General features: G+C 39.5%; 1 protein-coding gene across 11 annotated transcripts in view; it reads left to right on the forward strand.

Moving 5' to 3' along the window:
- LOC104613375 (uncharacterized) overlaps window positions 1–27,376 on the forward strand; it is a 69,979-nt gene that overhangs the window by 14,449 nt on the left and 28,154 nt on the right. For 4 of the 11 annotated variants that reach the window (XM_088903316.1, XM_088903315.1, XM_088903310.1 and 1 more), the window contains exon 3: window positions 12,900–13,315. In XM_088903316.1, coding sequence (XP_088759442.1) covers window positions 12,900–13,315 — 416 coding nt within the window. The remainder of the gene's footprint in view (window positions 1–12,899; window positions 13,316–27,376) is intronic. The other 7 variants (XM_010281157.3, XM_088903314.1, XM_010281153.3 and 4 more) reach the window with 5 other exon arrangements.

Consider the following 27,376-nt stretch of genomic DNA (forward strand, 5'->3'; position numbering starts at 1 on the left):
CACACTTCCAATTCACATTCTGGTAGTGATCAAGTTCTTTCCATATCGATGTCAAATCAGAATAGTACATCGAGAGACTCCTCTCCCCCTGCTTGCAAGTAGAGGATTCAGCTTGCAATTGGTATATATTGGCATAGTGTCTTTGCTCTGAATAAGTGGACTTTGCTTGTTCTCATATCTCACAAGCAGTTTCAGCCCACATAAAAGTTTTCCTTACCTGTGGCAGCATGGAAACCAAGAGACATGACAACACCATACTATTCTCTTGGTTCGACTTATCATATTCAGCACTTCCGTTCTTCGGTTCCTTCACTCTCCCATTGATGTATCCTATTTTCCCCCTAGCAGTGATGTAGAATTTTATTCCCCTAGACCACTCAAGGTAGTTCAGACCATCAAAGGGAATAACAGCCATGGGGAAATTCATATCCATTCCCCCACTCACTCCATTGTGGCTCCCTGAAATCTCTGAAGTAGCAGAATCGCAGACGACATGGTCAAAACAGACAATTAGTCCCAAACACCGGACTTAGGACCCCTCCTTACTCCACAAAAAAATGCTCCACTCAATCCACACCCACACACTTGGGTTTGAAAACAGTCTGAGCACAAACAGTTCCAATTTCAGGACAAAAAAAGGCAATATTCGGCAGATTTCAGACTTGTACGGTTTAACAGTCCCAACCTACCTGCCTTCCAGAATGTAAGAACATTAATCAGCAGGAGAGATCCTTAACACTTATAATCAAGCCAAATAATTGAGATAACAGGTCATCCTTGACATATAGTCGCCTTAACACAGGAACAGGATCACACAATCCCAAAAAAACAGAGGTATAAAGATCTGATAGCATTCAGCAGCCCAGATTCTTTTGGTTTTTTCACTTGGTACACGACCAATGAGGGTAAGGAAGAGAAAAAGGAAGGGTTGTACCAGTTGTAGATCTGTTTTCCTCAGTCCAGATTCAAATCTCTGTTCCGCCCAGATTCAGCAAGTTGGACGAGTGAAGTTTGTTCGATCTGTTCGATGAGTGAAGTTTGTTCGATCTGTTCTCTTAGTCAGTATTCCCTCTCTGATACCATCTTGACAGTGTGGCCGGCCAGAAATAACAAGGGAAAAGACCCTTGTGCCCTTGCTATAAGTGAGTACAATAACAGACATAACAAAAGTAAAAAAATAGAAATAAAAAACGCTTTAACTAGCCAAACAGACCCTAACACCAACAACTAAATTATTTCAACAGAAGTCTCCAGGCCCATTTGGGCTACTGTTAGCTAAAGATGGGCTGGTCCAGTTTGAGTCCATGTGCATGAATATGGGCTGATCCGGATCTTCCATTTGCTTTCTTAATGTTGCAAGACTGATGGGCCTTGGACCCTTGCATTTTTGTCCTTGTAGATGGACTGTAGAGTTCCCTGATGTGAAGTCCATGGTGAGATGGGCCCAGTCACAGATCACGGGCCCTAGCTGTCTTAATCATTGAATGCCTAGCACCATGTCCGCTCCACTGAGATGAAGAGGATATAGGTCCACCGAAAACTGGTGACCCTAAACCTTTAGTGGTAAGCCCATGCATATGCTATTGCAGGATAGGCTATTACCGTTGGCCACATGAACTGTAAAAGCCGTCGTTGGTTGAACTGGGAGTCCCATTTTATCCACCAAGACTTGAGTTATGAAGTTAAGGGAACTGCCATTGTCTATGAGGATTGACACTTGGTGTTCCTGGATTAGCGTGGCAACTCTCATTGTTTGAGGGGACACAAGTCCCGTAAGGGCTTGTAGAGATATTTCAGGTGTGCCATTGGGTTGTATTCCCCACCCTGGGTCAGATTCCCCGCAACCGGTGAGGTTGTTTTCCTCTTCAGCATCTGTTTGGAGGAGAAATGCTTATTGTTTCTTGCACCGATGGCCTTGCTCGAATTTCTCTTCATAGTTGTAGCAGAGTCTTTTATCTCTGCGGGCTTGCATCTCTGCCCAGGTCAGCCGTTTGAAAGGAACCAATGGGCCTGGACCCAGTATTCCTTCCGCCTTGTCTGGTGTTGTCGTCCTGGTTTCTAGACCCCATGGCCGTTGCACCTTTCTTGCTTGGGCGAACTTATCTTCATACAATCTTGCTAGCGCTGCCGCATTTATGACCGAAGTGGGCTGCATCGCCTTCACTTCCAGTCGTAGTTCTTCTTTCAGGCCGCCGACGAATCTTCTCACCAGCGCCTTCTCCATCCACCCTTGGACTCTCACGGCCAACTTTTCGAACTCCATCTGGTAATCTTTAACTGATCCCACCTGCCGTAGCTTTGCCAGACTCTCATCGTGATCTTCGAACCTAGACGATCCAAAATGGATAGTCATGGCATCAGTGAAGTCTGCCCAAGTTTGACGAGGGTGCCCCCATTGGTACCATTGAAACCAGAGGATAGCTTCCCCTTCAAGATGTGCAGAAGCTAGAGCTACCCTATCTTGCCCAGGTGTCTCATGGTAATCGAAGTACCGTTCGGCTCTGAGAATCCAGGGAGTTGGGTCGCCGCCTGAGAAGATGGGGAAGTCGATTTTGGCTGCTCTCATTGCCGCCGGCCCTGTTCTGCGGTTGTTTTCATTGCTGCGCTCTTCTTGGCTTCCTTTGTCGTTGTTCGTTGCCACCTGCTCCAGTCGATTGAGGAGAGTGGTGAAACTTTCCTTCATTTCTTTGAGATCTGAAGACATTCGATGGATCTCTACCTCCATCTGATCCACTCGGGTGTCTATTGACGTGTTTCTTGTGTTGGTCATGCTGGCTCTAATATCAACTTGTTAGGAACCTGCCTAACTCAGGGCTCTTTGAGGGAGCCAACCTCCTGAATTCGTTGGAAGGAGAGAGAGAGAGAGAGAGAGAGAGAGAGAGAGAGAGAGAGATTAATGCCGAAAGAATTCCTGTCCTATTTCTCTTTGTGCTTCACTACTTATACTGTTTACAGTCTTTGATTTCTTTCTGTTACAGCTGTTGCAAGTGGACGATTAGTTGTGCTGACGTGGTCTGTTCCAGCAGTCTTTACCAAGAACAACTGCAAAGAATGAAAAATACACACAAGGTTTATAGATATTCGATCAAACTAGGCCTACGTCCTCTCCCTAGGCACATCACTTGAGAATTCCACTAAACCAACTAGATTTCTTGGGTGCCAGCAAAACCTTCATACTACTTGGAGTTTTTAGGTGTGAAAGAGACCTTAACAATAGTTGGACTTCCTAGGTACCAACAAGACCTTCAACTGGATAGACTTATAGGTGCTGCTAACCCAACTTGTAGTGTTCAATCCTAGAACAGTCAGTAACTATTAGCTAGAAATCATTAGCTGATTAATCACAAAAAGTATAATAAGATAAAAAATCAATAAAGCACAAAGTAATGCCTCTATTAGGCAAACATGCATATACAATACATACTATTCAAATGCATGAATAATCACAAACAAATATGGGCTAATGCATTGGAAGAGACTGATGGTTCTTGGAGAGAATTAGTGAAGCACAAATAGCTTTTTCAAGCTTTTCTTTAAGGATAAAGCCTTTTTAGCTCATAATCTCTTCACCCTAAGTTGTTCTCTCTTTTCACTTGGTATTGTAGTGAGAATGGGTCGAATGGGCCCTAGTGTTCTTTATTTCTTTTAAGTAGTGTTTAAAAGTTATGTTTCTTAGTTATTGGCCTTATAGGCCTTCTTTTATTTTCTTTAATTATTTCTTTAGTGCTGGCCGCCCCATTAAGGGCATCCTAGTAATTGTACTCAAGACTTAGAATTATTAATAAAAGTGATGAAAGGGGGATACAGAGAGAGGTTTGAATTCTTCTTTTCTCTTTTCCCTCCCTTCTTTTCTTCTTCCACAACCTATTGCTGAAACTTCTTTTCTTCTTCTTTCTCTTTTTCTCTTTTCTTCTTTTCATGCATTATCTGAATTATTGTAGGTGTTTGTCAACTTGGTATCAGAGTGGGTTCTCACTTTTGACTTTTTTCTCCTTTCTTTGCCCATACATTGTGTGTATGGAGAACTGATTAGTTGATCAATCAACTACTTATGCAGCTCAATTAGGAAGGTTTTTGGAGAGTTTTGTGGAGGTTTTTCATCCTTAGTTGAAGCCCAGGGCAGGTTCTTGGTGATTTTTCCCGGAAACCATGGATAATTGGAGAAATCTTGTTACATGTCGTAGAGACAGTTTGAACCAGGTGCTTGGGGATCAAAGGTAAGCCTTTTGATTTTTATTAGGGGCGGTTTTGGTTGGATTGAATTTTGGAACCTCTAGAAGGAGCAATTAAAGTTTCTCTTTCTCCCCATTCCGCAGGACCCTGTGAAACCCTAATTTGATTTTCGTTTGCATCCGTTTACTTAATGGAGCAAATTGGAGGAGAGACCAATAATCCATAGATTTCGGGTTTGGACATGGGGGTCAGTGGAGAATCTTTTTGGGGCTGTGACTATTGTGAAGTTAGATGGGACTTAGCTTGGTCTCAATCTATTAAGATACATGTGTGTAGTAGAGGAAAATGGGGTTATATTACTAGGAGCAAGAAGAAATCAGAGGAGGATGATCCTACCTTTGAAAGGTGGATGTAGGAAAACTACACAATAGTGCATTGGTTAGTGAATTCTATGCAATCACACATTAGTCAGCATTACCTGTGGATGGAAACTGCAAAAGAAGAGTGGGATAGTGTCACAGAGACCTATTCCCAAAAACTTAATGTTGCTTGGGCCTACAAATTGAAGCATGATGTGAATAATTTTAGAGAGGGGGAGAAGCCCTTAGTAGTCTACTTCTCTATGCTGAAATCTTTTTGTCAAGAGATTGATCTGATGGAGATTGTTGTTTGGGGTTGCACAAATGATGTAAAAACATATAGGAGGTTGGTGGAGAGAAACCGGGTCTTTGAGTTTTTCACCGGACTCAACTTGGAGTATGATATTGTGAGGCTGAATGTTTTAGCAAAGGATGAGGTGAGTTTGTCTCAAGCATATGCTATGGTGAGCAGTGAGGAGAGCAGAAGACAGGTTTAGTCTATTGAGTCGCAAGTTGATCACTATGCTAATGCGGGGATGAAGCCGAATGTTAGCATTGGGAAGAAAGATGTTATCTGTGAATACTGCAAGAAGCCTAAACACACTAAAGACACATGTTGGAAGCTGCATCTAGATATCGTTCCTACCAGATTCAAGAAAGAAAATGGTGGGAAAAGGGTTGAAATTGGAAAAGGTAAAAATGCAAATGTAGCCACTTCTTCACAAGGTGAACAAGGACAGGGTGGAGAGAAGTCAGTGGGAGAACAACTTGCAGTCGCCAGGGCTGAATATGAGAAGTATGGCCAAATCATCAATCACTTGGAGTCCACTGCTATAGCTCCTTCAGAGATTGTTCCTTCCTTTGCATATGCTCACTTAGGTATTCGTGCCACTGCACATCATGCTTTTGTCTTAGGTACTCATAAAACCCCTTGGATAATTTATTTTAGTGCTTCTGACCATATGAACAGTGTTTCACAGTTATTTACCTCTTGCCAACTTCTTTCACGGGAAAGGGAGACATTAAGACCTCTAATGCCCTGACCTTATCATCTGTTCTTCCTGTACCTAAACTTAATACCAATTTGCTTTCAGTTAGTAATTTGACTAAACCCTTGAATTAAAGTGTGACCTTTTTTCCTTCATATTGTGTTTTTCAGGACATGGTATCTCAGAAGGTGATTGGGAGTGGCCATGAGGCGAATGGGATCTATCTATAGACATGCCTGAACAGAGCCAAGTACAACTCAAGAGAACTGCATTTGTTTCAAAGTCCACTAGTCATATTATGTTATGTCATAGTCGTTTTGGTCATTTGTCCTTTTCTTCATTGAGCCCGTTGTTTCCAAAGTTATTTAAAGGAATTAGTTTATCGAGTCTTCATTGTGAGTCTTGTGAGTTTTCAAAGCATTGTAAGCGCACTTATCTTTTAAGTAATAAAAGATCAACTATTCCTTTTAATATTGTTCACTCTGATGTGTGGGCGCCTTACCATTTACCATGTATGGGTGGGTGTAAATAGTTCATTCTGTTTATTGATTTTTATAATATACTTGGCCTCTGTATCAATTTGCTAAGATGACTTCGGTAATAGTTCTTTTATCCTTAGTCGTGAGCTATGATTGGTCTATGTATCAATTTGATGTTAAGATTGCTTTCCTGAATGGTGATCTCATTGAAGAGGTATATATGTCCCTTCTATGGTAAGGAAATGCAGGGTGAGGTGTGTAGATTGAAGAAATCACTTTATGGTCTGATTTTGTGGCTAGTGTTGGGAGGTTTAATTGTACACCTATGACTTCTCAACATGGGAGTTGTATGGATCCTAATCCTAGATTTGAGGAGTCTATTGTAGGATGTGGAAGTAGAAACCAGAGTGGAAGTGGGACTCCAGTTACTCTACAATCATTTTCACCACGACCAGCAGGCCCAATGGATCAATTTGTTTCATCTGAGCCACACCAACAAACTTTAAATTCACAATGGAAAAAGATAAAAAAAAAGATATTGATAGGGCTATTGGAAGATGCTTTTATGCCAATGCATTGTCTTTTAATTTGGCAAATAGTCCTTATTTCAAGAGTATGTGTGATGCAATTGCAAATTTCGGTCCAGGTTATAAGCCTCCATCCATGCATGATCTTCACACTAGGATCTTGAAAGAAGAAGTGGAGAATATAGATAAATTGATGGAGGAGTATAGAAAATCATGGAAGGACTATGGTTGCACAATTATGTCTGATGGATGGATTGATGGAAAAAATAGGTCCATTATCAATTTTCTTGTTAATAGTCCAAGTGGGACAATGTTTTTGAAATCTATTGATGCATCCAATTCAATTAAAGATGGTGAGCTTCTTTTTAAATATCTTGATGATGCTGTTGTAGAAGTAGGAGAGGATAATGTGGTTCAAGTAATCACAGATAATCATTCAAGTTATGTGCTTGCTTGAAAAGAGGACAAAATTGTATTGGACTCCTTGTGTTGCACATTGTATAGATTTAATGTTAGAGTCCATTGGGAAGATGAAAGTTTCTAATGAAACAATTGAGAAGGCAAAGCAGGTCACAAAATTTAATTATTGCCATGGATGGGTTTTAAACTTGATGAGGAGTTTTACAAAAAACCAGGAGCTTTTACGTCCAGCAATTACTCGGTTTGCCACTGCTTACTTGACATTGCAAAGCATTTATAAATAGAAGCAACCTCTTCAATCAATGCTTGCTTTTGAAAAGTGGAATGAAAGCCATTGGAGTAAGCATCCTGAGGGTGTCAAGGCAATACAAACTATAATGTTTGATAGCGGATTTTGGCCTCAGGTGGCATTTTGTTTTAAGACCACTTTGCCAATTGTTGCAGTGTTGAGAGAAGTTGATTTTGAAGTAAGACCCTCAATGCTTTATATACATGAAATGATGGATTCTGCAAAGGAGCAAATTGCATTTGCTTGTGGTGGAATAAAGAGAAAATATATGCCTATTTGGAATAAGATTGATGCAAGATGAACCCCTCAACTTCATGTCCCTCTTCATGCAGCAGGCTATTATTTAAACCTACAGTTAAGCTATGAGCCATATTTTTCGAATGATCGTGAAGTAAGAGAGGGATTATTTGAATGCATGAAAAGGATGATTCCTGATAGGCATGAGCGTGCCCTAGCAGATTTCCAGTTGGATATGTATGAGAAAGCACTAGGAGGTTTTGGTTGTGACATGGCAATTGATATGAAGAAGAGGCAATCTCCTGGTAAGTGGTATATTTATTTGATAATTAGTATGCAACTATGAATAATTCTTTATTTTGGATATTTTAAAGATTTACTAATGTCTTGTTAAATGATATTTTTGTAGCTGATTGGTGGACACAGTTTGGAACCCAAATACCAAAGTTAACAAAATTTGCTATTCGAGTTTTGAGTCTTACATGTAGTGCTTCCAGTTGTGAAAGAAACTGGAGCACCTTTGAGCAGGTTATTGTTTATTTTCTTATTTTCTTTTTTAGGTTTTTATGTAATAGTTGTGTTTTGTCAATGTTTTTTAATAATATATATTTTGTCTTTGTACTAGATACACACAAAAAAGAGAAACAAATTGGAGCAACAAAGGTTAAATGCTTTAGTTTTTGTGATGTATAATATGAAGTTGAGGGAAAGAAACATGAAAAGGAGGGCAAGTGCAAGTATTGATCCCATTTTGACACAACATGTGGAGGAGGATGATGAATGGATTATTGAAATCGAGGATCCAGTTCTTCCAACTAATCCTTCTTGGGTGGTTAATGACTCTTTGGGCCTTGAAATTGCCGCAGTTGAGGTGGTTGAAGATGCAGATACAAATTTAGTAGAGCCAATAGTCCCTACCAACATGTGGAGGAGGATGATGAATGGATTATTGAAATCGAGGATCCAGTTCTTCCAACTAATCCTTCTTGGGTGGTTAATGACTCTTTGGGCCTTGAAATTGCCGCAGTTGAGGTGGTTGAAGATGCAGATACAAATTTAGTAGAGCCAATAGTCCCTACCAACAAAGAAGGATCAAGTGGAAGAAAGAGGGGCTCAAGTGATGGTGGCAACAAGACATTTGATCATAGAAATCAAAAGGCTCAAGCTACTGAATCTCAAAGTAGTAATTAGTGTATATTGATTCTATTCTTCTAGTGGTCCAATTAATTTTCTAGTTGTGGATTATTGAGTAAGGTGATAATGGCAATTGGATTTCGTTTGTAGGGACAAGGAAAAGCAAGAGTGTTGAACTAAATTTGATTGATGAGGATGAAGATGATGAAATAAGGAGAAATGAACCATATGATGTGGATGCAACTCTTGAAGCAGATGATGATGCCTTTGTTATTCTAGAAGAAGATGATTTAGAGTCTTTTGATTGAGTTTCAGTCCTTAGAGTTTTGTTTTTTTGTGATCTATGTTGCATATTTGAATCAAGAATTGTATTTCACATTTTCACTATGTTATATTGTTAGTTGGAGTTGAAAACTTGAGATTTAGAACTCAAATATTGATTGAAATTAAGTCATTTTAGTGTTATATACGTTTTTATGCTTAAAATATCTTTTTTTATTAATATACCCACTATAATTATAAAAAAAATACATACTTGAGGCTTACGCCTCCCTGTGCTTGGGAGGCTTATGCCTCCCACGTTCTGAACTAGCTTCACGCTTCTGAGTAGTGGAACGCTTTGCGTCACTTCTCCGCATTTTAAAACACTGTTTCATATAGTTGTTCCTCTGTCTCAAATCATTAGCTTTTCATCAAGTCTTTTAGGTTCGATTGAGAAAATACTTGATACAATTACAAACTTGTTTTTTACAAATATTAGTACTTTAATCAGTGTGTTATCATCAAAACACATAGGGTCAACAAAGATCATATTACTTTATACTGTGGTAAGGAATTTTAAGGGAAATCTTATCTTGTAAGACAAGAAAACGAATGGCAATTATCCATGAAATACTCCATATAATATTCTCTCCCTACAAGTTGAGCCAAGTTGGCAATTATCCATGAAATACTCCATATAATATTCTCTCCCTACAAGTTGGCAATTATCCATGAAACCAATGGCCTGCATGAGTGAACTTTGCATGTGGGCTGTAGGCGACAAGTTGAACCATGGACTTTGGGACTTTGTATTTGGCCTTGCATGTAAACTAATGTACTGATGGCACTTGTTTGTTTTTTTCTATAATAAAAAAGATTAATAAAAGAAAAAAGGGACTACAAAGAAATTTGACTGACAGTCACATGAGAGAAGAAATAAACAAACTTCACCTCCAAAAACCATCCCCAACTCCCACTTAATTAAACAAAACATGGACAACATCCTAAAATGAAATACATAAATGATCAAAATCTTCCACTACTTATTTAGGGACTTCTTTACTTCTCCTGTAGACTTTCTTCGATTTCTTCACCCTCTTAGTAGTAGGCCCAACTCCAAACAGACCCCCTTTTAGCCTTGCAAAAACTTTTGGTATTCGTCAGTGCCCTTTGATCTTCATTGATTCTTTCCAATTGCAAGACCACATTTCTCTCAAAAAATTGATTTGGCACCATCTCTTCATCTCCTCTACAACCAACTCCATCTCCTTTAAACGGGCTTAGCCTTTTGGGATCAAAATCTGACCTTGAGTTAACATTCTCTTTGGAACCCAAACTAGAATTTCCTTTTTCCAAAGGCATTGGATATTTTTCTTCCAAATCTTTACACATTTTCTTAGCAAAATCCTCCCCTCCTAGAATATGGAACCCCAAAGATTTACTAAATTTTACTTCTATGTCTGATGCAAATATGGAAGGAAAGGAAGAAATGGAAGATGGGGTCAAAGAGTAGACCTGTAGAATGTGTCACCAACTGGAAAATAGGTGACTTTTTCACCAGCCAAATGTTGTTTAATTTGGATGAAATTTGGTGGCATTAAAGTACATTTACAGTACTTCGATACTGTAGAAATTCAGCTTAGTCCAACATGTGAAAGTGCCCAAACTAAAGACTTTGAGTTGGCTGGATTTTGTGTTCTGCAAGACAAAGTCAAAGTCCTAGGCAACAAGTTGACTAGCATTAATAATAATTTTCGCCTATTACTATTTATAGTAAAAGATAACTTGCTATTTTTTGTAATTTTGGGTTCCTTTTGTTTAGTGGCATTAGGGAGTTATAGTTTGTCCTAGTTTGAAAAGGAAGTTTGTACTTTTTGTATGAGGTTTGAATACAAATAGGAATTAGAGTCCTGGAGTCTTAAGTAGGAATTGGAAGTTAGAATCCAAATAGGAGTTGGAAGTGTTACTTTGTCTCTATAAAAGGGTGTTGACAGATCTTGTAAAAGGCACTCTATTCCATCGAATTAGAGTCCTGGAGTCTTAAGTAGGAGTTGGAAGTTAGAATCCAAATAGGAGTTGGAAGTGTTACTTTGTCTCTATAAAAGGGTGTTGACAGATCTTGTAAAAGGCACTCTATTCCATCGAATTAAATAAATAATTTTTTTTTTAATTTCTGTTTCTGCTGTAGCCAGCAATTATAGTAGAATTAATTCTTGTTTTGTCTTCTATTTTATCTTGTTTATTTGCTTGTTAATACTTGCAGCTCAAGCCTATTTTTGAGTGTTGGGAATTTTCTATTTGAATCGTCACCACCTTTTCCACATCAGTTGTCCCTTCAATTGCATGAGTGTCATCCAAAATCACTTTCCATATCAGTCTTCCTACCTTCATTGTCTATCTCCTCAACTGTATCCTTTTCCTATGATGGCTTTGTTCCTGTATCTTCTAAATTCTTTTATATATTGTAGAGATAATGGGCTGAATGGGCCTTAGTTTCTTTGTTTTTCTTGAAGTTATGTTTATGACTTGTTTTTGTAGGTAGTGGGCCTTAGTTTGGGGGGTCATTGAGTTTCAAAACCAGGACATAATTATCATATTCTCCTATTCCCAGAGATCCAATGATGGATCATCATCAGTTGGCCTCTTCGTTTTTCCAGTCAAGTTGCCTAGTTTGCCTTTACCTCCAATATAAACCTACTTGGGTTGAGACCATTCAAAAATTGGCCCCATCTAATATAGTAGTAGTAATCTGAAGGTTGGAGTGCTATCCAAGAGAAGAGAGAGATTGCCTTCAAGTTGAAGTAGTAGTAGTAGACCAAGGAAATGGCTCCAAATAACAATTGGGACCAGAAATACAGAAACCAGCCCTAACCAGAGAAGAACCAGTATTGGCAGTAAAATATATATTAGAAAAATATTCACTAGAAATTCAATACTGCTCCAAAAATCATGATGCTAGTTTTGAACAAGCAACAAATATGTCTTGGAACAAACCTATTGATCCCAAACTGATACAAGCTTCCTTCTGATCTCCTCGATTAGAAAACCCAAATCTGAATTTTTACTATTTTCAGCAGAAAAAAATATAGGAAAAATACAAAACTTCACAGATTGGTCTACTGGTCATATTAAAAAAAGCCCTAAGTCATCTGTCATCCTTGATTGAGGGGTATAAACCCCTACACCAGCAACCAATACCTCTGTGGACCCTTTATTGGAAACGATACCTTCTTTGAAGCTGTTGTTCTCCTTGAAAAGAACAACCATGCCCTTGATCCTATTATGGCTCTGATACCATATTAGGATTGTACAATTTTGTACAATGGGTTATTAGATTGAAAGGTTGGAAGAGGAAAACAAGAGAGAAAGAAGAAAGAAGAGAAGAGATGATAAAAATAGGGTGAGATGCCCAAAGGGTCGGCCCATTCATGTTTATTTATACTTGTGTGTTTAAAATTTGAAATCTAGAAAAATGCCCCTCTAATAATAACAGAAGCATGTTAAGTATTCCTACAAGCCCAAACAAGTAGAAGTTAATAAAGTAATCTATTAATTAATCAAAAAAAGTAATCTATTAATTAAAATATATAAGAAAAAATCTCACTTGTATGCACAAGAAAAACATATAAATAAATCTAATTTATTATATATTAAAATATAATTTTCATGTCCACGATCTGTATGTATCAGTCTTTCCAAGTCAGACACCTAGAAATGTGTCAGATTCCGATTTTTGCATCTGGAGTCCACCAGCACTGGGCAGAAATTCCATATCCAGAGTGAAGCGTTGTCTTTCATCTGAATCATTTTATTCTGAATAAGTACTTTCTTTTTGTGTTGTGTATTCATGTGGTGTTGTAACTTGTAAATGTCTCATAATGAAGTAAAACACTACTTGACATATAAAATACCTTATGTCAGTGCTTTGTATGAATCCATGTCGCTGTATGTAGTTTTGAAGGACTTACTCTACCCACTACTTTTTATTGAATGCCTCACACTTTTTCTTATGTTACTATGTAATTTTGCAGTGTTCCAACCTACTTTCATGCCTATTCAAGCTATGTTCCCAAGTCTTTTTGCTACAGAAGTACGGGGCCCACCCTTTAATTACTCCCTGTCTGCTGCACCTGTTATGCATGAGCCAGTTAAAGGTCAGGAAATGAACATTTTTCAAGCTTCTCAGGCTCCATCTATTAAAAATCATTTAGCTGTTGGTACTGCAGTGCCTACTCATAAACGGAAGGTGGTTCATCTGAGTTGCTCCAACAGCTTGATTGTGAGTGAAGATACAGAAGGAAATAAAAATGCTAATTTGGAACCTTCATATAGAAATCAAGTCCCTGCCTTGCAGGTACATAGTGGATTGGAAGGAACTCCTATTGTAGGGGCATCACCTACTTCTAGCACAGATCCTCAGCCTATGCATGAACCTGAGGATGGCAAGGTTTGTTCATTTCCTATTTTATTTCAAGTGTTTTTGGGTATGAAGAGAGAAGTTCTTCATACTTTTACCTTTTCCTGAAAATGGAAGAGATAAGGCCTATATTGTGTCATAATGGTAGAAATGGCTAAATATAGACTTTTATGTGATATTCCCTTTTTCATATATTTTTAAATGAGATTATCATAACCATCCACTCTATCAGATTCTTTTGTATAGTTTGAATTACAATGTTCATCACTGAGAGGGAAAATAATAAGTTAGATAAAGTAAATAGTTACTTCTTTGTGGTAAAAAAAATAAATAATTAGGTGATGGAACATACTTGCAGCCCAAGGAGTTTTCCCATGATTGACAACTGTTGCATCACCAACTTATCACGTGTTTAAGATGAACGAGTGATCTCACAATCATAATTTACCATCCTTGTTTTTTTGGGATTGTTGATTATAAAAGAACAGAAAATTAAGTATAAGGTCATCATGCTTAGAGAGAAAAAGAAAAAAGAAATCTAAGATCATCCAAAATCCTCAAAAGGAAATAAAAAGAAAAGTTCAAGCACTATATAAAAATATGAAAATATAAAGGTATAGGCATGCAAGCAAGAGCCCGATATAAACTACTATTCAGTTCAACTCAACTCTAGTAATCCTTGTCACAATATAAACTACAACTAGTCATCCCCATAGTTGTCAAGGCGACACCTAGGTGGCACCTTGGCGATAAGGCGTTCTTGGAGGGTCGCCTCGCCCAAATGCCTTTATATGTAAGACACCACACAATATTTTACATTTTTATTTTATGTTATTAATAGTAGTACAATAAATACTGGTAGACCAAATTATTCATATTGTGGGTTTATAGTATTAATATTGTTATTCTTATATACTAGTTTCTTTTTGTTATTTTCTTATTTGTTTGGGTTCAATCAAGACACAAGTCAGTGACATAGTCTTGAACTCTTTAGGACTTTAAAACCTGAAATGGTAAGTAAAAAATAACTTGAATATTTTATCCAATTGACACACAAGAACAGTCAATAGGACTTCTTCTTCCTCGACCAAAACAAGGGCTCAACCCTTGTGTTTTGTATGTTACTTTCCTTTCTTATTTTTCCACTCATAAATATGTTGACTTTCTACTCATAAATACGTATATATATTATATTAGAGTGGGTGCTATCAGGCCCACTATGGTTCTCTCAAACTTATTTCTTTTTTCTCTCTTCCTCTCTTGTATTCTTCATTTCTCCTGAGATTGCATTGGATTATATGGTATGAGCACTTTTCTGGGCAGACAGATTGAATTCTTTTTCATTGTTTATACTTGGAACAATCATAGTGAAATGTGGGGAATTTTAACAACAGTTCCCAATGAAGATATTATCTTGGAATGTGAGGAACTAGGAGGCTCTCTTAAGAGAAGTTTAGTGAAAGAAACTCTAATTAGAGAAAACCCACAAATAGTTGTACTTCAGGAGACTAAGAAAGAGAAGGTGGATTTAGGCTGATTAGAGCCATTTGGGAAGTTAGAAGCAAAAAATGGGTTTGGTTAGCATCTTCAGGGGCTTCATGATGTTTATTAATAATTTGGGATGAAGATCACTTCTCCAGAATCGAAGTGAACAGGGAGGATTATTTCATTTCTGTTCTCACATATGTTGAAGATGGCATTGCATGGATTCTAGCTATGGTAGGAAATTTCAACGTTACCAGATTTGTAAGAGAGAAATCTACCGATGGCAGAATGACTCGAAGTGATGTGGACAGAAAAACAAGTTATAACACTTCAATTGTATAGTAATAAGCACAAAAATACCAAGCTGAAAACAACAAAACAAGTTGGATTTTTAGGGATTTCAGGCCTAAACCTGAAGTAGAACTCCTCTTGCAACAATTCTGCTACAGTAACAATAGCATCAAGCTGGCCTCTCATGTGGACATGCAGTGATAGAGGGATTGAAAAGTGCCAAAATGGGTCGTCTCCTCAAAACCCATACTCCCAATACTTGAAATCCCTTGTTGGGGCATAGGTACAACTCAAACAACAGAGAAAGAACCAAGAGACCCCTACAGTAACAATCCCCTTCTCTTTTATAAGACTTAATAGGTTGTTGGAGAAGCCAACTAAAATATTTACACAAACCCCTAGAATGAATTAAGTTGCATTGGTTTAAGAGTTATTTTTTATTGTCTTATACAAAGTTGTATCTATTCTTGTCTCCATAATGAATAGTCTTGCAGTCATATTGCCTTGGGCGTCTCAAAAAAATATGGCATGCATTTATTGGGACAACATCACACCACACCGATTCTTCAAATGTATTACCAATAGAGAAATTAACTAAGCATTTAAAAGAGTTGTTTGAAACCAAGGAGGTTCAGACTTGTTTAGTAAACAAAAGGAAAACAAAGATGAAGAGAATAGAAGAGAAAGAGGGGTTCGGTTAGCTTAGTCTGCCGCCCCAAGTGATATTTAAAATTAGGTCTACAACAATAAGTGGTACAATGATAGGAATGCCCCCGTCACTAGAAACAATAGAAAAAAGAATTCTAATAGTATTCTAACGACACTATAAACAAAGGAAAAACATATGAACAAGTGGGGACCACAAGCTGGTCAACCATTTTCTCTACACTCCCCCTCAAGTTTGGAAAATATATTGATCATTCCCAACTTGCTTAAATCTGACTCAAGCTTGATTTTGTTGACTGCCTTGGTGAAGACATCGACAAGCTGCATATTAGTGGCAACATAAGGAAGGCACACTTCTTGAGAGGCAACTTTCTCTCGGATGAAATGCCTATCAACTTCAATGTGTTTGGTTCTATCATGCTGTATTGGGTTGTGAGCAATGTTAATGGCCGCCTGGTTATCACAATACAACATCAAGGGTCTTTCAAACTCTATTCCCAATTCTGTAAGGAGAGACTTCAGCCATAATATTTCAGCAACACTATTAGCCATAGACCTACGTTCAGCTTCAGCATTAGACCGAGCAACAACATTTTGTTTCCTGCTCCTCCATGAAACTAAATTTCCTCTAACAAAAGCACAATACCCTGAAGTAGATCTCCTATCATCAATACAACATGCCCAATTTGCATCAGTGTATACTTTAGTCTTCATATGGCCATTATTTTTAAAAAGTATACCTCGGCCTGGACACCTCTTCAAGTAGGCTAAAATTCTCTCAACAACAAGGAGGTGTGAGGTCTTGGGAGAGTGCATGTACTGACTAACAACACTGACAGCATAAGAAATGTCGGGGCGAGTCAGACATAGGTAGAGAAGTCTCCCTACAAGCCGTTGATACATACCTTTATCTTCTAGAGGCTCTCCATCCTCTTCATTAATCTTATGATTTTTCTCAATGGGAGTATCAGCAAGCTTAGCTCCCAATTTTCTTGTCTCTTCCAAGAGATCAAGAACATACTTCCTCTGGGAAACAAAAATGCCATGCTTGGACCTTGCCACTTCAATCCCAAGGAAATACCTTAACTCAACCATGGCCTTTATTTCAAATTCTTGATTAAGTAGTTGCTTAAAAGAGTTAATCTCATAAATATCACTTCCTGTCATAGCAATGTCATCCACATACACAACTAAGAGAGTCAGAGTAGATTCTTTCTTCTTAATGAACAGTGTAAGATTTGGCTTGAACATAGCCAAATCTTTCCAAAGCAAGTCTGGATCTATCAAACCATGACCTTGGAGATTGTTTTAGACCATACAAAGCTTTCTTCAACTTACAAACTTTCTTACCAGTCTCTGCATTATAAAAACCAGGAGGTAACTCCATATACACCTCCTCCTGCAAGTCACCATTTAGAAATGCATTCTTAACATCCATCTGAAACAGAGGCCAAGAGAAGTTAGCAGCAAGAGACCTTTCAATACCATAAGTTTGAGTGTATCCCTTAGCCACCAGTCTAGCTTTATACCTTTCAATTGTACCATCAGCATTATACTTCATTGTGAATATCCACGTACACCCAATAGGCTTCTTCTTTGAGGGTTGAGGTGTTAGCAGCTTTGGAAGGGGTACAAAGGGCTAAAGACCTAAATGTCAAGAAGCTGATTATAGAGGGAGATTCTGTGGTTGTAGGGAACTGGCTAAAAGAAGACAATTCTAAGCTTTGGAGCTACAATAATGAAAAGAGAAAATTCAAATGGCTGATATGGAAGTTCAGTGTACTTGGGTAAAGAGAAATGCAAACTCCTTTGCTGATGGATTGGCTAGGCAAGGGGTGAATAGGGTTTCTGGGTTCTTGGCTTAGTTGTAATTGTTTTTTATTTTCAGCTTGGGTGCCTACCCAACTTTTGGGGAGTTAAGATACCTTAGCTCCTCTTCTTTGTAAGTTTATTCATATTTAATGAAACCTGTTGTTATTGATCAAAAAAAAAAAAAAAATCCACCTACACCCAATAGGCTTCTTCTCTCTTGGTTGATCAACTAGTCCCTAAGTATCATTCTTTACAAGGGCATCCATCTCAACCTTCATTGCTTCCTTCCACTCAGAGACAACAAGGGCCTCTTGTACTGTTCTAGGAATGGGAATGGAAGCAATGGAGGCTAAAAAGGACTTATATGATGATGAAATGTGATTATAAGAAAGGAAATGAGAGATACAATGGGCAAAGGATGAGGTACACTGACGCTTTCCCTTACGTACTGCAATTGAGAGGTCAAGGTCATATGAGGATGGCTGAGGCACAGTAGTGGAAGAGGGTATGTCATCAATAGTAGGAGTGGGTAAGGAGGAGGCAATACTTGAATTTGGTGCCGTAGAAGAGATAGGAACTGACCTGGACTGATCATTACTAGAACCAACTTGCCGCCACCATCTTTTATGGAACACCCTCAAATCTTCACACTTTTGACAACTCCCCTTCACTTGCAGGAATAGGCAAAAGAACATCTTGAGCAAACACAACCTGCTCGCCACTCTCCCCTTGAGGTGAAACCCTAGGGTAATAGGGGACATCTTCGAAGAAGGTGACATCCGTAGATACAAATCTGGTTCTCGAGATAGGGTCATAACAACAATACCCCTTTTGATTTTGTGCATACCCTAGGAAAATACATTTGGTTGCCTTAGGATCAAATTTTGAACGAGCAGTCCCAAGGATTTGGACAAAACAAGTGCAACCAAAGGTTTTGGGAAGAACAGAAAATTACTCCTTATCAGGATATAACAAGTTAAAAGGAGCTTTCATGTCCAAGACTCGTGAAGGAATCTTGTTAACGAGATAAACGACAATAAGAATGGCACCTCCTAGAAACGAATAGGAACATTAGTATTCAACATAATGCTTCTTGCAACTTCAAGGATGTGCCTATTTTTCCTCTCAGCTACACCATTCTGCTGAGGTGTATGAGGACAAGTGCTCTGATGAATCACTCCATGTTTAAGGAGATAAGAAGATAAGAGTTTTGCAAAATATTCTTTGGCATTATCAGATATTGAGATTTTTTATTTTAACCCCAATACGAGTCAAGATCATTTGATGAAAAATGCCGGTCAAAGTGGGAACCTCATCTCGAGAGCACATGAGGTAAACCCATGAAAACTGAGAGTGGTCATCAACAAACAATAGAAAGTATTTGTACCCACCCATAACAAGAATATGATAGGGCCCCTAAACATCAGTATGCACAATTTCAAAAGGAAAAGAACTTCTTTTATTACTTTGTGAATAAGTTGATCTACAATGCTTTGCCAACTCACAACTCTCACACTTCAAACTGGACACTTGGATTGACTCAAACAAATTAGGAAAAAGACTCCTTAAAGACCCAAAAGATAGATGACCCAATCGATTATGCCAAAGCATAATCTGACTTACAGACTGTGACACGAAAGACTTTCCATCTTTTTTACTCTTCCCAGGTGGATGTTCAAGCAAGTAGATCCCATTCGTCTCACGGCCAGTCCTGATCACCTTCCTTGTAGCTAGATCCTGGAAAACACAATGATCAGGGAAAAAGGTCACTGAACAGTTCTAGCGTTTAATGATACTACTGACAAAAAGCAGATTAGTACTTAGTTTAGGAACATGCAGAACTGAGGATAAGGAAATAGCATTAGAGACATTGATGTCTCCCTTGCCTGAAATCGGGACAAGAGAGCCATCAGCAATAGACACTTTGTCTCTGCCAGAAGACAAGCAATAGGTGTGAAATAATGAAGATAAACTGGTCATATGATCAGATGCACCTGAATCGATAATCCAAAAATGGCTAGTGTTACCTGGGGTAGAGGCATGGTGGGCAGTGGCCCTTGTACCTGATTGAGCAAAAGCAGAAGTGGGAGTAGAATGTGATTGTCCAGAGAAGCCAACTTCACTCTCCAACTGAGATAAAGTAGCCCTAACAACAGCCAATGCATCAAGAGACTAGATCTAGTGTTGGGAGTGGATGGAGCTCTTGTGGTTACAACTGTGGATGAAGCTCCTGTGGTTATAGTTGTATTAGCATTTCCCTTATTGTTTTTAAGTCTTTTTGGAATTAGTTGAGGATAAAGCTTCCAACAAGTGTTCTTAGTATGTTTTGGCTTCTTACAGTAGTCACAAAACACATCCCTCTTTCCATCATTCTTGACATCCCTGTCCTTATCACCTCCAGTCTTCGGTTTTATAGCTGCTAAAGCTGATTCCATAGATGAAATTTGTAACATAACTTTCCTTCTACTTTCCTCACTATGTACCAGAGAGTAGGCTTGAGATAAAGAGACACTATCTCTAGTGAGAGGCTGCTGCTGTCTTACAATGTCATAGTCAGAGTTTAGCCCAACCAGGAATTCAAACACTATTTTCTCAACTAATTTTCTGTATGTGGCAGCATCCTTTTGGCTCTCCCACTCAATAGTCTCAAGATGATCAGTCTCATACCACAATGATTTCAAGGTGGAGAAATAGACTGACACAGATTTCTCTCCCTATTTAACATTTTTTTTTGATCGATAACAGAAATCTTTATTAATGAATAATACTTGTGAAAATTAATTACAGAAAATGGGGAGGTAAACTATCTTAACTCCCCAACATCAAGATGGCAACAAAATACTAAAAATGTGCCCAAAACAAAGAATCCTTAGCCACCCCTTGCTTAGCTAACCCATCAGCCATTGAGTTAGCACTTCTCTTCACCTAGCTGTATTGCACCTCTAAGTCCTTACACAGCCAATTAAATTTTTTCTTCTCATTGCTGTAGCTCCACAAGCCGCTGATATCTCCTTTCAGCCACCTAATCACCACCTTCGAGTCCCCCTCAATCACTAAGCATCTAATGCTTAATTCTCTTGCTCTTTGGATTCCTTCAAGAACTGCTAGAATTTTGGATCTAAGAGAGTCACCCTCTCCAATTGGCCCAGAGAACAAGGCAGTAATATATCCCTCCTCATTCCTGAAAACGCCCCCTATCCCAGAGGGCCCTGGATTCTTTAAGCTACATCCATCAAAATTCAGTTTTATGAATCCGGCAGGAGGGGGGGGGTCCAAGTGGGGCTACAGTTCCTTCTATACATAACAGCAGTAGCAACCTCTTTCCACTTTCTCAGCATGTCTGCCATAGAGAATTCAGAGAATATCTCCATTAATTTCAGCCAATGAATAACCCTTGAAAGTATCAAATCTGTTAGGTTTTCTGTGGTTCTTTCCTTATCTGAAAAAATTTGTGAATTACTTTCTTCCCATATTGACCAGCACACTGCAGCCCTAATGCTTCTCCACATAATCTCCACCCTTCTCTTAGGCCAACTAAAGAAAGATGGAGAGAACAAGCATTGCACACTCACGGGGGGATTCCAAGTATACCCAAAAAGGGAAAACACCCACTCCCAAACAGTCTTGGTAACTGGACAAGTAACCATAATACGATAACCCGTTTTCCCATCAGCTTTGCAAAGAATACACCTATTGGGAAGTAAACAGCAGTTGGGCCTCAACACTACCATCAAGCAAATACTTAACAATATAAACCCACTTACAACCGACAGCCTGCTTCCCAGGAGGAAGAGCGGTGAGTTCCCAAGTATGATTATGAAGTAGAGCTGAGAACTCTTCTTCCATTGCATGGCACCACCCTGGAGAGGTAAGGGCTTCCTGGACATCCTTAGGAACAACAACTAAGGATAACAAAGAAATAAATTGGCGATGGGAAGCGGAAAGTTGAGTGAGTGAAACATGATTAGAAATAGAATGAAGGGTGCAAGTGCGTTTACCTTTCCGCAAGGCAATGGGAAGATCAAGATCAGATACTGGGTTCGGGGCTGGTGTGGAGACAACTGCCGGATCTTTCGACGGTGATGGAGCCAGAGGAGTAGCAGCCGGTACACGTGGGCGATGTGTATACACTTGACGGATAAGTGGGCGTTCAACAGGAGGTGGCACTAGAGGCAAGGACTTGGTCACAGCTGGAACAATGGGAACAAAATCAGCAACTTGAAGTGGAAGAGGGGGAGGTGATGAGGAGGAAGAAGTATCACCGGACCCCAAGAAAAACGGAGTAGACTCAAAGAAGGTAACATCAGCACACACAAAGGAACGTTGAGAACTAGGATGGTAACACTTTTCTGGGTTCGAGAATAGCCAAGGAAGATGCACTCAAGGGATCGTGCATCTAACTTGTCGTTCCCAGGGCCCAGATTATGGACGAATTAGACACACCCAAATACCCGGGGAGAAAGAGGAAACGGAGACAAGGTGGGAAACAAGGTAGTAAATGGGGAATGACCTTCAAGGATAGACGTAGGCATCCGATTAATCAAGAAACAAGAAGTAAACACCGCATCACTCCAAAAGGGTTGGGGAACATTCATGTGATGCATGATGGATCGGGCTGTTTCCAAGAGATGACGATTCTTTCTCTCAGCCACCCCATTTTGTTGTGGGGTGTAGGTACATGAGGTCTGATGTATAATGCCATGTTGGTCCAAGTATTCTTGAAATGATGATGATAAGTATTCACGGCCATTATCAGAACGAAAAATTTTAATGTGAACACCAAATTGATTGCGAATTTCAGCATAAAATTTATGGAAGATGGTAAACAATTCAGTTCTTTCTTTCATTAAATAGAGCCACGTCATTCTTGAAAAATCATCAACAAAAATGACAAAATATCTATATCCATTGTATGACATCACTTTATAAGGATCCCAAACATCCGAGTGAATCAAAGAAAAAGGAACACACGGTTATCAACTCTAGAACTAAAGTGAACACGATGGTGTTTCCCAAACTGACATGACTTACAATCTAAAACAGAAAGTTGACTCAACGAAGGAACCAGAGATTTCAAAACTTTCAGTGAAGGATGACCAAATCGACAATGCCACTAGAGAGGAGAGAGAGATGACTGGAGAGCTGTTGATGTTCTTCCACCACCGTCAAGATAATACAATCCACCAGCTTCATGCCCTCCACCAATCTTCATCCCCGCCTTGAGATCCTGAAAAACACACATAGAAGGGTAAAAGGTAAGGGAACAATTAAGTGACTTGGTCAACTTACTAACAGACGTAAGGTTAAACGGAAATTTAGGGACATACAAAACTGAGGATAGGGATACAGGGTCCAGGTCAACATTACCAACACCACAAATGGAGGATGTGGAACCATTAGCAAGGGTAACAAATTGTGATGTTGAGCAATGAGAGAGGGAAGAAAATACACCTGGAGTTTATTCATAAAAAAATATACACCTGGAGTTCCAGTCATGTGATCGGAGCCTCCAGAGTCAATAATCCAAGGATTGGGTGTGGATGCCAAACAAGCCATACCTGAGTGTGCAAAGGTAGCCTTGTTCTGCTGAGATGTGGATTGGACAAACCTCTCATACTCATCACGTGGAACACTCACCATCTCCTTCCCGGAACCATCTGTGGATGTAAGAGGCATCTGATCAGCTGAATGATTCTCCTGTCTGGAACTGGAATTGGTGTCACTAGTCATGGCATGATTGGCCCAGCTTGAGGGTGGACCATGCAACTCATAGCAATAATTAATGGTATGTCCATCCATACCACAATGAGTACACCTCCTCGGACCTGAGCCACGTCCTCTACCACGGGCTCCTCCTGAATCTCTACCTCTAGTACGACCACTACCATGGTTATATGTAGGTCTACCACCACCACTCCGGCCATATACCGGACCACTGCTACCACCACGGCCAGACTGAGCTCCCCGAGCTCCACCTCTAACACTACGACCCCTTGACACTGCAAAGGCTGATCTATCTGAGACATTTGAGTTCTCAGTAGATCCAATAGAAGTCCTCCGAAGTCGAGCAAACTCCTCTTCTAAAGAAGGGAGAGCTGACCCTCCTAGTATCTGAGCCCGTACCGGTTCATACTCAGACTTCAGCCCAACCAAAAATCGAGTTACGTCAAGCTGTTCTCTCTGTTGTTGCTGAATTTTGACATCAGAAGTGAGGGGGTGATAAACATTCAACTCATTACGGATGTTTCTCATACTAGCATAGTACTCTTCAAGACTCTGATTGCCCTGTTGCAGATTAAAGTATTCCTGATACAACTGATATACTCTGGTGTATTGTCTTGACCAGAATACAACTTCTTAGCATGGTCCCACACAACTTTGGCAGTGTCAAGGAACATGAAATTTACACTAATCTTGGGTTCCATACTATTCCATAGCCATGTGATAATTTGTGCATCCTCTTGTTCCCAGTCTTCATACTCATGAGAATCAGTGGAGGGTTTCTCCTCCCTTGTGTGTTTCACCTTCTTCTTTGCCTTCAGAAAAACTTCTACAGATTTAGCCCAAGGTACATAATTCTCTCCATTCAGCTTAATGGAGGTCATTTGAACATTCAGGTAGTCAGTAGGTATCATCACATTAGATTTTCTATCATTGTTATCTCCCATTGCTGAATTCTGTTATCACTGAATTCGGCACACTGCACACTGTTTGAGCACACTGATCACACTGCTTTCAGCACTTGTTATTGCTGAAGACTGCATTATTTACACCACAAACCCTACCCTACGACTACCTGAAATCTCACCACTATATGAGCACCACTCCTTCGAATCACACAAAAAACAGCATAAACCCTAGCACACTACAGTATGAAATTCCATCATACGATCTGAAGCATAATTCCTATTTGACTCATAACAGAAAATATGCACATAAATCTCTTACCTCATCACTTGAAAGACAAACCACATGAAAAGAAAATCAGTCCACACAAGACACCTACTGCACCACACGAATCAGCCCTCTTCTCTTCATCGATTAGGGGAGGGCTTCTTAGAAACCACAGCAACCGACCACACAAGACACAACTGGAGACATAGAAACCTCCAAGGGAAGAGGGCGACCACTCCTTTTCAGCCCTTTCCCTTATCTCCAATCGATGGCAGAGAGATGAAGGGAAAACCCTAGATTGAGTGCGCAGAGAACAGAAATCTATGCAGATCCGAGTTGCTTAGTTTGCTTTGATACCATGTTAGAATTCGGCCTGCCTTTGAGTTTTGTTAGTCTGATAACAGTCAAGAAGAAAGAGGAAGAAAGAGGGAAGAAAGAGAGAGAGAAAAGAGGAGAAAAAGAGAGAAGAAAAGTCTGGTTTTAATTAGGGTAAAAAATCACTCCCCCATTCGGCCAAACATGTTTTTATATTATTAACAGAATGGAAAAGACACATGTGCCCTTATTTAAGTGAGGGACACTAGTTCTAATATAATATTACAGATCAGCAACCTCAACATAAGTATAAAGATAGAAATACCCCTACACTAACAAGAAGGAACCAAGAATGAGGAAATGGGTTCATTTTTCAAATCTGACAAAGCAAACAATGATGGAAATTGGTCTTTCAAGGGTAGGTCCCCAACCCAAATTTGCTCCAAGAATTTTATTTGATTACCGGAGTTCAAATCGTACCTGATCCAAGGGGAGAAAACTGGAAGCAGATCATGAATGGCTTTCCACGGGGATGCGGCAGTAGTCCTTGCCAAAATTCCAGGATCCCAGTCATTCTCATCCAACCCATGTATGCTAGCCACAATCTTCGTCCACATTTTGTCCATTTCCAATGGGAATCTCCACAACCATTTCTCCAATAATGCCATGTTCCTTTTCTTGGTATTCCCAATCCCAAGCCCCCCTATCTTCCTGCTCCTATTTACCACTTCCCACCTCACCCTATGGTCTTTCTTCTCCACTCCTGGTTCCCATAAAAAATCCCTCATTAATTTTTCTTTCCTGTCGGAGACCTTTATAGGAATCTTAAACACTGATATGAAGTAAATAGGAAGGTTGGAAAGGGTAGACCTAATCAAGGTGATTCTCCCCCCAAGAGAAAGGTAATTTTTCCTCCAAGAAGCAAGCATTTTCTCAAATCTCTCTACTACCGGGTTACAGAAGCTTTCAATCTTGGGGTTATCTCCTAGGGGGAGGCCCAAATAAGTGATAGGCCACTCCGAGATAGCGCACCCTAACACACCTGCACAATCACTTACTTCCCTTTCCTCCAAATTCACTCCCACCACACAACTCTTATCGAAGTTCACTTTAAGATTAGACATTTGCTCAAAGAGTTGTATTGTCAGTTTTAGGTTTCTGATCCCTCTTATCCCCACCCTCACAAAATAGGATTGTGTCATCTGCAAACTGCAAGTGTGTAAGTGGTACTTCCTCCCTTCCAACTCTCCAACCTTTTATTAAGTCTCTAGAATCAACTCTATGTATCAGTCTCCCCAGGACATCTGCAATTAGAGTAAAGAGAAAGGGGGAGAGTGAATCACCTTGTCTTATTCCTCTCATGGCCGGAAAGAAATCCACCGCAGTTCTATTTACCAATATCGAGTAATGGCAACTCCTGATACAACCCCAGATCCATCTACACCATCTGTCTCCAAAACCAAAACTTTTCATTACCTCCACCAAGAAGGACTAGTCAACTAGGTCATAAGCCTTCTCTAAGTCTAGTTTGCAAACCACTCCCTTTTTCTTGGATTTCCTAAAATTCTCTAAGGTCTCATTTGCAATCAAAATTTGATCAATGATCTGCCTTCCCTTCACAAAAGCTCATTGATTGGGTGTGATAATGGCTGGAAGAACTTTCTTAATTCTTAAAGACAAGACTTTTGCAATTATCTTGTACAAACTATTTACCAAACTAATCGGCCTAAAATCCCTTGGATGTGATGCCTCTTTCTTCTTAGGGACCAATGCAATGAATGTGGAGTTTAAACCCGGATTAATGATTCCTCTCCTGTGGAACTCCTCAAAAACCAACACTAGGTCCTTCTTCACAATATCCCAACAATCCTGATAAAATGCCATTGTAAGTCCATCTGGGCCTGGAGCTTTCGTTCTGTCCATTGAAAATACTGCTTCCATTATCTCCTCTAAATCAAAGTTTTTCTCTAACCTCACTCTGGTTTCTAAACTAAGAGTTGGCCATTCCAGCCCCTCCACCCAAATCCTCTCATTTTGAGGCCTTCCAAAAATTGATTTAAAATGGGTTGCAAAAACCTCTGCTATTTCTGCTGGTTGGGAAAGAATAGCTCCATCAACTTCTAGCTTAGAAATGATATTCTTCCTTCTTCTAGTGTTTGCCACAAGGTGAAAAAAATCTAGTGTTTCTGTCTCCCTCCTTTAACCATTTACATCTAGACTTTTGTCTCCAACTTATCTCTTCTTGCAATAAGAGATCTTCCAACTGCTTTCTAGCCCTCCATCTCAATTCTCTGTCTTCTTCTCCAAAAGAACCCCTTTCCTCCTTCAAGTCCAGTTCCTCATTTTGCTCCATTAAAATCTTCTTTCTTTCATCCACTCTTCCAAATTCCAGACGGTTCCACTCCTTTATTTCAGATTTTAGGAATTGAATCTTTTTGTGGAATCTCATCCCCTCCCATTCAACTGACGGATTGTGTTGTTCCCACCATTCTTTGATCTTCTCTATGAATCCCGGATGGATCAACCACATATTCTCAAACCTAAAGGGAGCAGGTCCACCTCCTCTTAAGTCCTCCTTACACAACACTATAGGCCAATGGTCTGAAGTGAGTCTAGGGAGTGTTCTAG

This window comes from Nelumbo nucifera, chromosome 4, assembly GCF_055504915.1.
Source record: "Nelumbo nucifera cultivar China Antique chromosome 4, China Antique-T2T, whole genome shotgun sequence".
NCBI classification, from domain to species: Eukaryota; Viridiplantae; Streptophyta; class Magnoliopsida; order Proteales; family Nelumbonaceae; genus Nelumbo; species Nelumbo nucifera.